The sequence below is a fragment of the Anoplophora glabripennis genome, unplaced genomic scaffold, assembly GCF_000390285.2.
Source record: "Anoplophora glabripennis isolate ALB-LARVAE unplaced genomic scaffold, Agla_2.0 scaffold1, whole genome shotgun sequence".
Classification (NCBI taxonomy): domain Eukaryota; kingdom Metazoa; phylum Arthropoda; class Insecta; order Coleoptera; family Cerambycidae; genus Anoplophora; species Anoplophora glabripennis.
The window spans coordinates 3,802,651-3,819,788 of NW_019417028.1; the positions used below are offsets into that span (position 1 = coordinate 3,802,651).

A 17,138-nucleotide genomic window follows, 5' to 3' on the forward strand; every position below is an offset into this window, starting at 1 on the left:
AAGATGAAACACCTTAAAGTACAAAAAAGTTATGTTATTTTTAACACATTCAATCTACTGCGGCTGGCGCCCTCTATGAACTTTAACCAAAATGTGAACAGATTTCAATTCCTCTACTCAAAGAATTCCAATCCTCAAAATTTTGTGAGGATATTTGCATTTGTTAAGGAATAAATTAAAAATAAAACTGAAATAACTATCAACTTTTGGACTAAGGTAAGTTCGGCTAAATCGCAATAATTTTACTTGGGTAATTTACCCATGAATTTTGGCCCATTACGTCAGGACCACCCTGTATAATATAAGACACATATATGTACAGTTTAAAATTTTTTTCTCTAGAAACAGTATGTACAGGGTACACAAAATATAATGTATTCAATGTTGCGAAATACTTTGTAGCCTTAATATAAAATCGCAGTCAGTGGAAGAGAGTAGCATAGGGGAATTACTATCTAATTCCTATTTACAAACGTCCAAGGCTTGAAATGGTCATTAAACCACATTTAAACACGCGACATATATGTCTTGAATTGCAGCATATTTAAAATATTGGTTAATGGCAATTAGAATGTTTTACACTTGTACTTATTCGACTTTAATACAAAATATTAAGTATTCTTAAATTTTCTAAGAATACTGAGCGCTGCATTCATCGAACAGGTGATCAGTATTCGAAAACTTTTCGTGTAACTCCGTAGAAAGACGGCTTCTTGTAGAAGTTTTGCCGCGGCTAAATTTAATCAGTGTAAATTCTCGACGCTGGCTCCGTGAGAAAACGAGGGTGACGAGAGTTCAAAAGGTACCATTATAGGATAATTGGATAACGTCTTATGGTTCCGACGTATATTAACCAGTATTTTAAGGAGCGGACAAGGTAATATGCAATAGGGTTGGAAATGTGCGAGCAGCTAAATTTTGCGAAGATGACAGGACTTGGCAAATGTGCTTGATATTATCCAGAGTTTCCAAAAATGTATTTGCTTTTTCAGGGCAAATTCATTGTTCCACTAAAATGTTTAGGTATGATTAATATTTATAAACATTTTTTATTCGAATATTTACCCTTTCTTGAAGCATTCAGAATTGATTTTCGGGCACTGGTCTAGAAAAGCACTGAATTGATAAGTTTTGTTACATTCAAAGGCACGTACAGAGTAGTCTGGTTTTAGTGCTGTTAAAAATATAGGAAAGATTGTTAATTTATCAAGTTCTATCGACTTATTACTTTAAATCAGGGATGCACATACCGCGGCCCGCGGGCCGCATGCAGCCCGCTGTCGATGTTTATGCGGCCCGCCAACAAATTTTAAAAGTATTCTACTCGCCGCGCTCCGGTCCAAGCATATTATTACGAGACTAGAAATTTGTCACATCAACTAGATTACAGATTCGCGAAACACGTCGATCCTCGAACAAAGTGAATGGTTCTCGATGTTTGGTAACTCGTATAAATACGACGCATCGCCGGCTACCGGGGCAGTTAAGTTTTGACTACGGATAAGCGAATGTTATACTGTTTGAGAACTGTAATCTGTGACGAGTAAATATTTCGTCGTTCGAACTTGGCTTTTACCGACTGTAACATATAATATTAATTTTGATATGGATAAACCAGGCCCCAGTAAGAAACGTAGTCGTAAGATTGAAGATGAAAATCGACAGATTCATGATATTTGGACGGAAAAATACTTTTTTATTTCATCGCATAACAAAATTGTCTGTTTAATATGCAAGAGTAGTGTTTCTATTCCGAAGGAATATAATGTGAAAAGGCACTATGAAACCTAGCATCCAACTTTTACCAAATTAACTGGCGAAAATCGAATGCAAAGAATTTCCACTTTACAACGGGAACTAATAGGCCAGCAATCTATGTTTACAAAACCAATTCAAGATGCTGAAACAGCCACTGAAGTTAGCTTTGAAATATCTCGAATAATAGCGAAAACTTGTCGGCCTTTTAAAGATGGTGAGTTTGTTAAGCAATGTTTGGATATCGCCGCAAAAAAAATTTGTCCGGAAAATGTAAAGAAGTTTGAAAAAATTCAGTTAAATCGGATGACTGTTCAAAGAAGAATTACCGCATTAGCAGATAATATAGAAGAGCAATTAGCTACGAAATCGAGAAGTTTTGAGTATTTTTCTATAGCGCTCGACGAATCTACAGATATAAGTTCAACTGCTCAACTATTAATATTTTTACGAGGTGTAACGCAAAATTTTGAAGTGAGTGAAGAACTGATTGGTATGAGTTCTTTGACAAGTCAAACCAGGGGAAGTGACATGCTCAAAGCTCTTCTAGAAAAATGTTCTATAATGGATTTGGATTTAACGAAAATATCTGGAATTACAACTGACGGAGCACCTTCAATGGTTGGAAGTACATCTGGGATAGTAACTCTGTTAAAAACATATTTACAAACTAAAAACATAAATACCAAGGAATTAATGCAGTTTCATTGTATTATACATCAAGAGGCCCTCTGTTCAAAATTATTGGGATTTGAAAATGTTATGAAAGTTGTAGTACCTACCGTAAACTTTATAAAATCACGAGGTCTCAATCACCGACAATTCAAACAATTTCTCGAGGATATTGAAAGCGAATATGGTGATCTCCTGTTTTACACTGAAGTAAGGTGGCTAAGTCGTGGGTTGACACTACAGCGATTTCTTAACTTGATTGAAGAAATCCAACTATTTCTGGCGGAAAAGAAAAACGACGTCCCCGAACTCGACAACCCTGATTGGCTGTGTGACTTAGCGTTTCTTGTAGACATCACAAATCACTTGAATGTCTTAAATACGCGACTCCAAGGCAAAGATCAATTGATTTCGCAGCTATACTCTCATGTTTCGTCCTTTCAATGCAAATTGAGTCTTTTCAGGACACAAATCAATTCAGCCAATTACGGCCATTTTCCGAACTACAAAAAAATTATGGAGAAGTTCAATAAAACTGACGTCAATTTCGCTCATGTTGAAAAAATTGATATTTTGATACAAGCTTTTGAAAATCGTTTTGTAGACTTCAAAAAAGTTAAACCGCTATTGGACATTTTCAGCAATCCTTTCAACATTTCACCCGAAAATGCGCCGGAATTAATGCAGCTGGAATTAATAGACATGCAAAATGATGATAATTTAAGAAACAAATTTAATGAAGGTAATTTACTCAACTTCTACCGTTGCGTTGATAAAAACGCTTATAAAGAGTTGCGAATAAATGCATTGAAATGCGCAAGCTTATTTGGATCGACGTATATTTGTGAACAAACGTTTTCAGTGATGAAACTTAACAAAACGAAAAACCGAAACCGTCTGGCAAATGAAAATTTGGAAGCAATTATACGTGTGGCTACAAGTAATGTGGAGCCAAATATAAAAAAACTTGTTAGTTCAATGCAATGTCATGCATCAAAATAATAAAACATGAAATATTACATTGTAATGATTACATAATTATTACAACAAACATTTTTGAAGGTTATTTTATTTTTATCATTGTATTTCATACTATTTAAAAATAAAAAATTTTGTGTTAATGAATATTGTTTGTAGTGGCCCGTCCTTGGCTTATATTTTTCCCGAGTGGCCCCTGTTCCCTATAAGTCTGTGCATCCATGCTTTAAATAGACCTACATCGTGATCGTAATGAAAGTGAAGGTTGTCATAGAATATTTTGAGAAGCTCATTTCTTCCATTAGACGTTTTCTTAATTTAATGGGCTTTCCGAGAACGTAGGGGGATGGGACCAACCCCCACGACACATATACCACATTAAAAACTTCCAATTAACGCACCTCAGCGTAAAATTTATTGCCAGGACGTTAACTTAAATAAATACTGGTGTCGGGGAACATAAAACTTCTATGTGCTCAGAGGTATTAAATAAAGCATATAGATGGTGTCCCAAAAGAAACGCAGGATTTCATTCCGGCTGAACGGGCAGCACGAGGCCGGCATGTTTTTTATTGTCTACATATACAATCGAACCTGTTTGTTGAAATTTGACAAGTAATTTTTTCACAATTGTTACATTTGGCGCGTTCTTTCTACAGAAAATTCCAAGTAATTTGCGCACAGTCTCAGCTACATACTCTCCTGCGTTACTTTTGGAGACACCCTATATTTCCAGTGTTTAAGTCTGGGTAAGTACCTGAGGTGTTAGTTTAATAAGTATTTAAACCCACAGGAAAAGGTCATTTATTTCGAGGCTATTCGCGTTTATCACATCGTTCCCAAGATAATGTGTACGAAGTGGCCATGAATATTGCTCCCAAGCGTTCATTTTGTGAAAATGGCCAATACCAGTAAACTGTTCCCAAAAAGACCCAAGTATATTGCTTATACTCACCAAATTTATAGCAGAAATGAAAGATAATATTTCATTATCGTATAACTTGATATACTTCACGTTCTGAAGGATAATAAAAATGTTCCAGCATCGTTGGAGGTTTTAGGGAAATATTGTCAATTGCTTAACCTTAACAATGTAATTCATGAGTTTTTGCACTTAGTCGTGATTAATTTTCTTGGTTAATATAATAAAAATGTTTGAATAATATAACCAATACCTCTTTCTAATGATCAAAATTGTTAAAACTTATTGAGAACTTCTGGAATCATCCCCGACTTACATAGTACATAAAAAGAGAAGAATAGTTATGTGGTGTAGTTCGCTTTTTGGTCTCATTTGTTTGTGATAAACAGAAACATCCTCTCTAATTTGTAAATAATGAGTTTGTTGTAGCGCTTATCTTGACACTTGTTGTGTTCAAGTGTCAGCTGGATGACAGATTTACCGATAGCCCTGCCTTTAGATATCAACTCTATCTGCCTTCAAAATGTCATTTCTATTTGACAACTATCCATGACATATTTCGTTTGGTTCAAATCGACTATTTTGAAAGACCAAGGGGTTTCATTTTAACAAAACTTCCAATGGATACGTCTTCAGGTTATGATTGAATACAGTGATGGGAACTTTGCTCTGAACTTTCAATTTGCGTTTTTACTAGGTGTGGTTGGAACGATCCAGAATACATTTACAACACATTCGACTGCATAGTCCTAATAATCCCTTTTGCCTTGTTTATGTAACAATTTAACTAATTTGCTCATTAACATCCCTGCCAACTCTTTCAGACAAATTTCACTGAGCGATTCAAGTAGAATATGTAGACATTTATCGATGAGAACATTCATCAGAGTCCACCCACCTGCAACTGAATCATTTAGAATAGGCTCTCGATTGAGTGGTAATTATTTCTCGTCTATATCACAATATGTACCAAGCAGCGGCAATTAATTTTCTGTTTCCGTTTTAAGTGATTCTCTTGTCATGTCCAAATACGTTGTAGGGGAGTTTGTAGCATTCGAAATATATTTGGCCAATGGGAAATCCGGTACTGACTGGTGTAAATAGTGATTACTACTGTATTTACTGGAGTAGCGTTGCCTAATCTCAGAATTATTTACTAAATTACTAGGCTGTGGAAATAATGTGCACGGTGGTTCCTATAGGATTCAATTCGTTTAAAAATATAATATAGTCCAGTTACTCAGGGTTTTTACCTCCGAATTCTTTATAACTAAACCGATTGACGTGAAATTTTGACTGAAGGTGGGGAATGCCTCAAGGAACAAACTTATATAGTGCCAAAGGGTGCTTTTGCCCTGGGGGTGGAAATTTTTACGCCAAAAATAACCACAGGAATCGATAGAGGAGTCAATTTTAAGTAACAAATGTTATATAAAGTTTTTAGGATAATCCAATATTTTCCGAGTAATTCGTCTTTGAAAATGTTGATTTTTACTGAAAAAGTGCTTGTTTTCGGACAGTTTTTTGCAAATAACTCAAACCATTGGATTTAACGAAAATGTTGCAATGAACAAAAAGAAAGGTAATAAAAAACAAATCTAATGGCACTATTTTGTTTTTCTCTAATTGCAATATAAACCGAGTTATGGATTTTTAAACATTATTATATGTTAGCTAAAAACTAAATTGGAACCAGTTAACGTTAAAAAACGCCAAAACCGTAAATATTAGGAAAAAACTATTTGGACCTTTTTTAAAGTACTTTGAAAAATCTTTAAAATGCGCTGTTTTAAAAGTCTTTAGAATTAAAATTAACGGAAATATTATCGAAATAACATGATAGTCTCATTTTTTTTAAGAAAAAATAAACAAATCAGTGCCTTTGACGACAGAATTAAAATTAAATGCAATCCATTTACAGATTTACAAAGCATGACTTCGAAAAAAACTTAATTTTTGAAAATGTAAATTTTTCAAATTTCTGAAAAAAATTCGATTTTTACGCTGTAACTTAAAAATTAAAAGGTGTACGAAAGAAATAGCTTTATTTTTGCTGAAGATTTTGTTTAATTTTTTTATTCCTCTAAAATTAATATTAATCGAGATATCGCCGCCATTTTAAGTTATCATATGAATGAGAGAAACACCCTCTTCGAGCCTTTTAAACCCTTCAAACTTAAAAATGAAGGGCTGAAAAAAGATCAACTCAACAGTTCACGTAGCCCTTCCAATTCCCTGCAAATGAGCCTTTGTGCGATTAAAAACCTTAAAAAGTAAGAAAGTTATCGTCAAAAAATTAAACACGTGTATAGGTGATAATTTTAGGAAAATTTAGGTCAAACAACAATTTTGAAGCATTTAGATCTTTTTGTATATACAGGGTTGGAAAGTACCGATGTTCGATCTGCCGTTACGTGAGAGCGATAAAGTAAGTCATAGAAATCCGTGCGATAGAGAAAGATGACTATAATGAAGGCGTCTCATAGTCACCGCCCATTTCGCCCTTCCACAAATAAGAAGTGGATCTTTATCGTTCTCAGGTAACGGCAGATGGACCATCGGTACTTTCCGAACCTGTATACGTATTTAGTATGTGTATAATCGAATAAACCAGTACTATACTTTATTATAACTACTATATTATAATAAGGGAATAAATGTTTATTTAATACGAATGCACATTTGTTGTTTCTACTCTTTCAATAATATTTTTTCACTTTATTTTCGAAAGAAAGGGTATTTTTCAAGGGTTGAAAAGTTAAGTTGCGATCGATAAAAAAGTTTTTTTAATCAAGAAATTATTTTAATTTGATAAAAATGCATGATTAAAACGTTTCAAGTTGAAAAAAAAAAATTATTATTTTCATCCAAAGGGGTGGTTTTTAAAGGTTTTTCCGGGTTGAAAATTTGGGATACACTAAGTTTCATGTTAGATAGCACATGAAATTACTCATACTGCACAAATAAAAAAGATTTGATTACATAAAATGCTTAAATTTGTATTTTTTATTTTTTTTTTCAAATAAGGGGTGGTTTTCACCCCTTAAGAACAAAAAGCACACCTAGCGCATATATAAGTTTTGAAGTGGGGGGTAAGATGAGCCTAATTCTAAATTTTGAGAAAAATCAGTTATAAAAAATTCGGAGGTATTACTATATTTTCAGCTCCAGTAACTGGGCTAATAATGGGTTTTTTCTTGACAATGGAGTCGTTTTTTAGGAAGATATGTTGGAAAAGATTGGTCTATTGTCAATAATTTGTTAACAGCAATAATATTTTAATTTCGGTCTCAAGCGATTAGTGATTACTATTGGCTATTGTTGGTGCCGCCAACTTGGTTACATAATTAGACGTTACAGAATTACAAATATGTAACTAAAGTTCCGTTTCTTTGTAGTCATTTCTATAAAACTACCTGTAAAATTTTTTTTGTGTACTCTCAAGATCATTAGTTGTTTCTTACCTAATTTTCAAAGTTACGCCTAAGAAGTAGTAGTCAGTTGACAATTTACCAGACGTGATGACAAACATTCGATTTGATATAACCTTAAGCAGACGATGTCCATAGATTTCTCCCATTTAAGATATTTTTTATTATATTTCCTTTCGCCCTTATGAACATTTTTCGACGAGGAAACGGTCCCAATGACATAAAGAACCCCTTCCATTCGCAACTACCAATTTCAGCGAAACACGTGCGCATGACTATGAAATTTATTCCATTTCCAAAGGGAAAGTTGCACTTTTCTTTGCTTGGCGTTCATAAAAATTTATTGCAGGATCCGTTAGATATTCGGCCTTCCGTAAGTCGTAATTTTGTTCTGTGAAAGCAGCCGCGGATGCATTTTGAAACGGCGACGGTAATTTTTACTATTTCCGGATGAGCTCTCGCCTTAATCTACCGAATATGGTAATGAATTGCAGCCGGTGAAAAATGGCAAAATACTTCCTTCGCACAGCTGCCCGTAATATTAAATTAGAGTTTAGAGCTTTTTTAAATGGGCTTGAGAAAATTCACTCGTGTTTTGAAAAGAAGAACACCGCAATTCTTTGGAGACAATCCACAAAGGGATGTAATTCCAATATCCAAATTTTCCATATTTAGCGCAAATCTCACTACAGAACCCACTGCGGAGCGAGCGTCAAAGGTGATCGAACGTCAGCCCGAGAACTATGCGGTTCAATAATTAGACAGCACTAGTAGAATGCTCCAAATTAATTGCATGATTTGTATTATATGTAACCATACGTTCATTTGTTTTTTATGGAACACAAAATCGGCAATTAAAAATTCAGAAGTAAGTTAAATTTCCCCTGAATACGCCTTTGAATACTACTACTTCATCTCCTACTTCTCTAATGAATTGTATGATTTTACTAACGACTTTTCTATTTCCCCGAATTCCTAATTTGTTCTGCTGGACAGTCTATCAGACCCAAACTTCACTTCCACACAATATCTCCCGATAAAACTTTTTTTCGTTCAGATACCGTTCCTTAAGAAGAGAATTAGATTTATCCTGGGTTTGTATCAGTATCGGTTTTATTACATTCCTTCAGAAACGGAAAATCATCATAGACTCCGTACAATTTAGTTCATAGAGTTTATATATCGACGATGCCGAGTAATGGTCTTATCCTCGAGCCAATTCGGATTATTTCAGTCTAAGCGAAATGCTGTACTTCTTCTTTATTCTAGAAGTTTCCTGTTTAGAAATTGCATCTGCGTTGCTGTATCTGGAGTAGTATCTGCTTGAAGAAAACGTATATAAGAGTTCACGTATCATGCAACCTTTCATGTTTTCTACTTTGGAGAAATGGAATAACTATTTAGTTTTATTTAAATATTTCGTTGCATAAAACAGATCGGCGCCAAGGGTCTACTACAAGTGAAAACAGATTTAAAATTGTATAATCTTTCATGTTAAACCAGTTGCAGATTAAGCAGTGTTTATAAATAGTTGCATGCTATGACGAATCAACGAAATTATCGTTTAGTCTAGTTCAATTAATAATATTTATCAGGTATGTATACGGACTAATAAAGCTACACACTTTTATGCAAAGAATCTCAAAGTATGACCCGTTTTGTCTGGAAATGGTTTAAAGCTCATGAATACTATTTTTGAAATTCTCTCTCTCTCTCTGTCAAAAACGTGTTTTCTGAAAATTTCAGCATTGTTGGTGTCAAAGAAACTTGCTTTTCACTCCTACGTTTCATTCATAATGAAATACTTTGCATTAGATAACGTTTTGTTAACATGTCGAGTTATAATACTAAGAAAATACAATGCTCAAATGGAAGGAAACTGTTATTTTGATATATTACTTGAAGCATATGTAATTCAAGAATACATGGAGTATATTTCCTTTATAGTTGTAATTCAGATGTTCATTTCAAAAGGGAACTGCATTCTCCTTCTATAGAAGTATTCCTTCACTAAATGTGTTGCAATAAAATGAAGGAAATTACGCTGCCGAGCATTTCTATTCTTACTACAGTGGCGTAGCAGTTGAAAGGAAATTGTAGGTTATACATAATGGTTTGTTTCTGTAATAATACCAGTAGGCATATATAATTAGTAAAAACAAAAATTATTTGAGTTTGACATTCCATTCTTCTGTTAGCTTTTTCGCGAAGACAATGAAGATATAATAACATATCATGTACTTAAAAGGGTGACAAAAATCACTTAGAAAGTAAGAAATTATTATAACGAGATACATATTTAAAATAGTAATGGTACTTTTTAATCATGCGCTCAATCATCAATATTTCAATGACCATTACATTGGTAGTGTAGTTTGTATAAACAATGGTATTATAAGACCGAAAAAGATTTTTTGGGAGCCAGAAGATGACATCCTACAAATGAAATATACAGGGTGTCCCAAAAATATGCGGAAAACGAGTACCCTACTCTTAAAACATATAAATCTTTCTATTTTTTTTTAGGGCACGATATTATCGTTATGATGCCCTATAAAAATCTGTAGCTCATGTTGGTTTCTCCATCTTACTCTGACTGTAAGCAATCCACTGGACTTCGCTGTCACATACAAAGTTTCACCGCGTTTGTGTAAATCTACCAGGAACTTCTATGTACCTAACTATTGACGGTTTCAGGAAACTGCATCCTGCAAACTTTACGTATTAACCCGGTGGATGTTTACATCAATTCTGTCGCTGTCTATTTCGAATTGCGATTCGTCTATAAATGTAGAACGGTGAGGTAAGTGCTAAAATATTGTCTGAAAATTGGGTTTTTATGTCACCGAAGTACTTTTATAGATATTTCTGGAAACCCTTAATTTTTTTGCATTTGTCCAATTTATACTGTCATCGCTTATAAGATTTATATACATAGCCGTGTTTTAGACGAGAGCGAGCTTTTCTATTCTAGTCTAGAACTTGTCATAATGGTGACATATGAATACAGCTCGAAATTATCAAATTACTGATGTAAATTCATACCAGTACTCCTATACTCGTATCGGCAGACATTTCGTTGCCTACCGATTAATTTAAGTAAACCGCTGTCTATGCTTCATTCTATTCCATAAAAAAACAATATATTGGGCTCGTTTTACATGGTTTATTGTAACTGCGAATTTGCTTAAAGTTAAAATATTCCGCTTTATTTTGCTAGGATGAAATTTATGTCAAACAGGAATATTAAATAATTTATAAGGTTTTCCATTTGTTTCCTTTTTCCCTTATTTTCACATTTCTGCTTTGTCTAAATCACACTAATGTACCTTTCGTGTGATTTCATTCTTAAAATTTAAGAACCTGCCCGCTGAAAGACAAAATTAAAGTGGGTTGAAAATGTCTGAAAGACTAAATCGGTAGCGGATATAAAAAGTTTCATTTGGGAAAAAACAATCTCAATCCCAATTTTTTTATATTCATCCTATGGAACTTTTTTGCATTATTTAAAAAGTGAAGTACCTTTCCTCGTGCGGAAAATTTATTATGATATTTTATCAGGATGAATGGACACGAAACAAAGTTTTCTGATATTGGAAGTTTTAAAACTTTTGTATTTGACTTGCAAAACTGGAAGTAAACCTATAATATCGTGAGATTTTATTTAATTTGCATATTTAGGGTACAAAGATGATTATATGGAGCTTTCCTATTATTTATCAAGCAGCATTAAAAGTATTACAAGTGTAAATCAACGACAGAGCAATTTTTTTCATAAATTAATTTAAAGAAACAAATGTCAAATAATTGGAGCAAAATATAATGAGTAGGGTAACTGAACAATATTTGCATTATTACGAATTTAATTTGTTTTCCGTAATATAAGGAAAACATATTTGTCAGCACAAAGTAAAAACACAATAAATTTGGTAGCATTTACATATTTATATATACAGGGTGGTCCGTCTTTCATGGTTCACCATTGCATTGGTATCTGGGAAACTGTAAGATATACGTGTTTGTAATGTTATCCTCTACATGTTACTGCCAAGATCCAATATGGCGCCAACAAGAGCCATGTAAAACGGACCACCCTGTATAAGGGAACTTATAATACCTTACCGTTTCCAATCGAAATAAACACAAATAAAAACACACAAGATGTAGACGATAAATGCTCGATTTCTTTGATTATTCCTGTGCTCACATCAAACAGGTATGAAACATGCTTTCCTTGTCTTATGTTTTTCGTTTCACGTTTCTTTGATGTGCCATTGGCATCGATTTTATCAAATGAGTTGCATATGCATCAGATATTCTATTTTGAACTGAAGATTAATTCATTTTGTCTTTTCAACAGATGTAAAGCACAACATATTTCTATGTCTATGCATTTAAATCATAAAAGAAGTATCACATTTTTGTTTACTGGGGAATCTCACACTAGTTTTATAGATCTTAAATTACTTTAAAGGCGGCTTGTTTTAAAGGGCCTGCCATAATATAAGCATATAGACTAGGCGGTATCTGTTTTGGTTTGGGTGAATCGTATATCCACGGAGATTTTTGTCATTTTGAAAAAAATTCGAAAAATGTCATATTTTCCTTCCTATTTAATTATGTATTTAGTTATGTATTAAGAGTTGATTTTAGGCGAAAATGGAAGAGGAAAAAATGTTTGTAATACATTTTTTTACAAAATATGACTAGTTAGGTAAAAATCGAATGAATCATGATTATTATTGCAAATATCGAAAATATCGCAAAAAATGGGGTTAAAAACATTACTTTTTAGGGAATTTTTTTGGGATCTTTAAATTGGGTATAGAACTTTCATACTTGGCTTAAGAAAACTTCATGTTATGTAGAATCATCACACCAAATTTCAACAAAATCGGTTCGATAGATTTTGCATAATAATTTTGCAATCCAGATTTTGAAAAAAAATTTGCAAATTTTCAAAAGTTTGCACAGCAAAAACCAAGGCCCTTAGATACTTGAAAATTTAATCACATATAGAAGGGCTCTCAAGCTTTCAAACGCATTTTGAAACATTCGAATCCGTCAATTAGGAGCGCTCTGTCGCTTATTTAAACTTTGGTCGAATTTTTGTACTTATAAACAATTAGAATAATTTAAAGCAGATTTTAAATACATTCATAAATTTAAAACAAAAATTTGTGTACATTTTTTAAATCCTGATTTATTAATGCAATTAAGTATAAATAAAATATTATTGATTATTTTATAATTAATTTATTAATTGAATCATCATTTCTTTTGTGATTAAAGTATAATTCAAATATGATTTATTGTTTAAAATATAAGCAAATGAGAAATTAACTCATTATATTACTAATTTTTGACATATTTTGAAAATAATTGCTATTTAAACAATTTTAGAATATTTAAATAAATTTGTTTTTGATCTTTGATAAATAGGATATAAGTTTATGCACTTACCTGATACAATAAAAAAATAAAGTTGATAATTAAAGGAAGTTTAAAGATAAATAATTATCGGACTGTTGAAAGACCAATTATTAACGATAGGCATTTGAAAATACGTTAATTGTTTTTTTAATCGCGAATCATGGATTTAAAAAAAAATCATTAAATTCGGACCTCCATAAGCTGAGATATTAAAAATTTCTAAGGGTAATTAATTTACCAATCAATCTGTTTTTTTTAAAGGAGCTTCTTTCTAAGAACTTTTAAAATCTATTTTAAAAAATTTGATTTGGTTGAATATTCACAAAGTTATTCTAATTGTTTATAAGTACAAAAATTCGACCAATGTTTAAACAAGCGCCAGAGCTCTCCTAATTGACGGATTCGAATTTTTCAAAAAGCGTTAGAAAGCCTGAGAGCCCTTCTATATGTGATTAAATTTTCAAGTATCTAAAGGCCTTGGTTTTTGCTGTGCAAAATTTTGAAGATTTGCAAATTTTTTTTCAAAATCTGGATTGCAAAATTATTATGCAAAATCTATCGAACCGATTTTTATGAAATTTGGTATGATGATTCTATATAACATGAAATTTTCTTGGGCTAAGTATGAAAGTCCTATACTAAATTTAAAGACCCCAAAAAAAATTCCCTAAAAAGTAATGTTTTTTAACCCCATTTTTGGCGATTTATTCGATTTTTACAATAATAATCATGATTCATTCGATTTGTAACTAGTCACATCTTAATTACAAACAATTTTTTCCTCTCCCATTTTCGCCTAAAATCAACTCTTGAAAAGATACATAATTAAATAGGAAGAAAAATATGACATTTTTCGAATTTTTTTAACATATTGTGCCGCCAAAAGTCTTCGTTTTGAAAAATTTTAATTTCTAGTTATATTTGAAAGCCAAAAAGCCAAAAATCTCCGTGGATATACGATTCGCATTCGCCCAAATATGGACTTTTTGAAACAGATACCGTCTGGACTAATAGAGGATATAATTTCCTCAGATTTCTTTTAAAGGGTTGCTAAAATCTTTAAGCCTTTAAATTTTAAAGAAAAATTGCAGTATAGTTCTCACAGTGGACACCTTAAAAATATTTTTTAAAAATGAATTCAAATACTTTTTTTTAATGCCTTTATTACTAAAATATAAACAACAATTTAGTGAATTTCCAGAGCATATAAACAACAATTTAGTGAATTTCCAGAACATCTTAATTTGTTCCGAGGGAAATATCCTCATTTAACTGATACGCAACAGAAACATTGGCAGCTTGTCCACCAAGACTGTAATTATCCGATGCTATAAAAATGGCGACTATATGGTGATCTTTCATCTCGAAGACGGTGTGATACTCGTGATATTCTTTGGTTCCGCAGGTTTCTTTCCTCCCATCAGAAAAGTAAAATACAAAGAAATCCAACGCTCCACGTCCGTGCACTTCCAACTTGATGAGAGTAGATCCCCCAAACTGAATTTTCCGAATTTCCTTCGTCACGGTGCCTCTAGTGTAGCTGTCTCCGTTTTCGAAATACATTCTCAGTCCCCCGATCTTGGGCTCTCCCTCTCCTTTGTTCATCCGCCATATGAAAAAGTCAATATAAGACACCTTGTTGCGCCTTCCATTTATTAATTTCGGAGTAAGCGGCGGAATAAGATCTTCGGGAGTGGCTTCGTGGATGAGATTCGGAGTCTGCCTTCCGTAGAAAGTCGAGTAGGAGATTACGTCGTTGTACGGGTTTTGGTCGGCTTGTTGAGGGTTGTTAATCATGTGGTTCCAAAGTACCATGTACTCGAGACCTTGCGTGGATATGTACGTCCTCACGTTCATCATGTCGTTGTACAAGTCCTCAGAGTACCAGGTGCTGTACGCGTTGTCTACTCTGTCTTTGTACAACTCAGTGATGTACTTGTTGGCGCCGTTGTCTCCGAAGACGGTCTTATTCGCGTAGGAGGTTATACTTTTTACATTCTCTTCGGTAAGACCGATGGCTGCTGAGTCACGGATGCCTATTACATAGAACGAGATCTTCAACAAAATGAACGCCGAGAAATGGGGAAGAATATATTGGTTGACGTCCTGGTAATTTGGTGTGTCGCTTGTGAACTTGAATTTGTTTTCGAAGCCGACCATATCCTGGGCGATGTTCATGTAGTGAATTCTTATATCGTTTGGATTACTTCCGCTTTCTATTTCCTCCGAAAGCGTAGTAATTCTCTCCCGGTAATATCTGAGGTCTCCGCTCAGTATCCCGCTGATGGTATGCAGTATCTTCTCGTCCACTAAAGCCTTTACCTTGTCCTGGATCTGGTCCCATACACTGGGCTCGTTTTTAGGCCAGAACTGATTGACTATACCCGCTAAACCGGAGCCTACACGCGGTACTAGTTTCAGGCCTTGCACGAAGATTTCTTTTAACAACTTGTACATAATTTCATCGAAAGCGCCTGTTTCTTTGTCAGCGTACAGGCGGTATTCATCGTCCTCGGTAGCGCAGTGGACTATTGCCCTAATGCCTGTCTTGTTAAAAACTTGCAACCCTGTAACATAGTAAGATTTTCCCCAGTTTTTGAGTATCTTTTTTTCGCCAGGGGCTATGGTTCCTTTGTCTGCAACCCCATGCCACATCACTTTCGTTCCATATTTCAGTTCCGCGTACACCGGGGTTCTTCCAATGTTGTAAACCAGGTAGTTTTTATGGGCGCCAGGGAATAAGCCGGTGTCTTGTTGAAGCGGAACGATGTTTTTATTCGCGTCGACACCCCAGGTGTTGGAGTTATACCTGGTACCGGGCTTGAGATCTGACATTTTCACGATCTTACGACTGTTTCTTTTGTGTAGTTGGCAAGTTATACCTGGAAATGAAGAATGAAGAATTTAATTTTAAAAAACGAAATGGGGGAAAGTCTGTTATTTGTGCATTAATTCATATTTAGACAAATCGTGTAACAAAATCTATAAAAATGTATTGGTGGTTGCCTATCTGCTATATAGCCCTCTTACGGCAGTCCACCCGGTATAGGTGCAGCTGTGGACAATAAAAAGTTCCATCTTGGCAGCTTATGGCTCCTTATAAATCGATATCTTATTAGACTTGTACTTTAATCATCCGTAAACGTTTTTGGGCGGAAACTTTTTTTACCGACGACACTTTTCTATTGTTATCCGCTTGTTGCGGAGATATTAAATTAAAGAATGTGACAGTTTCGTCGCTTTTTCGGAGACGATATGAAATGATTCGTTGGAAACGTGATGAATAAGTTTGCGTTTAGAGCAAAAAATTACTAAAAAGACGAAGGTCATCGACGCTAGATTTCAGGTGGCAGTGGTCGGGTTCAGTACCTGCCGAGATAGCGAAGAAGTGACTGATGCGTGAGGATTTATAGATGTAGTCAGAAAATATCGCAGTGAAAATGTAAATTTTATTTTTCCGTCACGATTACCAGAAAGGACGGTAAATTTATTGGGTATATTAGGATTTAACACGAAAGCGACGTTAGGTGATGTTTGATTTCTCAAGTGAATGACCTGTTTTAACGCGTGTTTTCGTGTGCCGAAGCAAAAGAGTATAAAGAGCAGGTAATGTACATTTGTTGTTAATGTGGTTGATTAAACCGTAAAAGATTTTTTATAATTAAGATTTAAACGGAGGTATTGGAATTAGTGTTAAAACAAAAAATTAATTTAGCACTCGGTGTCCACTTCATGTTTTGTTTTGCGGTTAGCAGTATGTAGTAACGAAAAAATTCCAAATTTGAGCCAAATATCTCAAAAACTGTGGAAGCTATAGAGAGAAAACTAAAAAAATCTTAAAATTTCAACACCCTGCACCTATGTTTATATGAACTTTTAGTCATGAAATAAGCCAAAGAATTATCCCCTCCCTTATGTACATGCCATTTAGGAACACTCTGTATATA

At 33.9% G+C, this 17,138-nt stretch overlaps 2 protein-coding genes across 2 annotated transcripts in view; one reads left to right on the top strand and one right to left on the bottom strand.

The window, feature by feature from the left end:
• LOC108917105 (FMRFamide receptor-like) overlaps window positions 1–17,138 on the top strand; it is a 224,134-nt gene that overhangs the window by 102,856 nt on the left and 104,140 nt on the right. The window lies entirely within an intron of this gene.
• The window catches only part of LOC108914978, a 6,620-nt gene continuing 3,819 nt past the window's right edge, over window positions 14,338–17,138 (bottom strand). The window contains exon 2 of the mRNA XM_018720947.1: window positions 14,338–16,073. Coding sequence (XP_018576463.1) covers window positions 14,431–16,026 — 1,596 coding nt within the window. The 5' untranslated portion in view covers window positions 16,027–16,073 and the 3' untranslated portion in view covers window positions 14,338–14,430. The remainder of the gene's footprint in view (window positions 16,074–17,138) is intronic.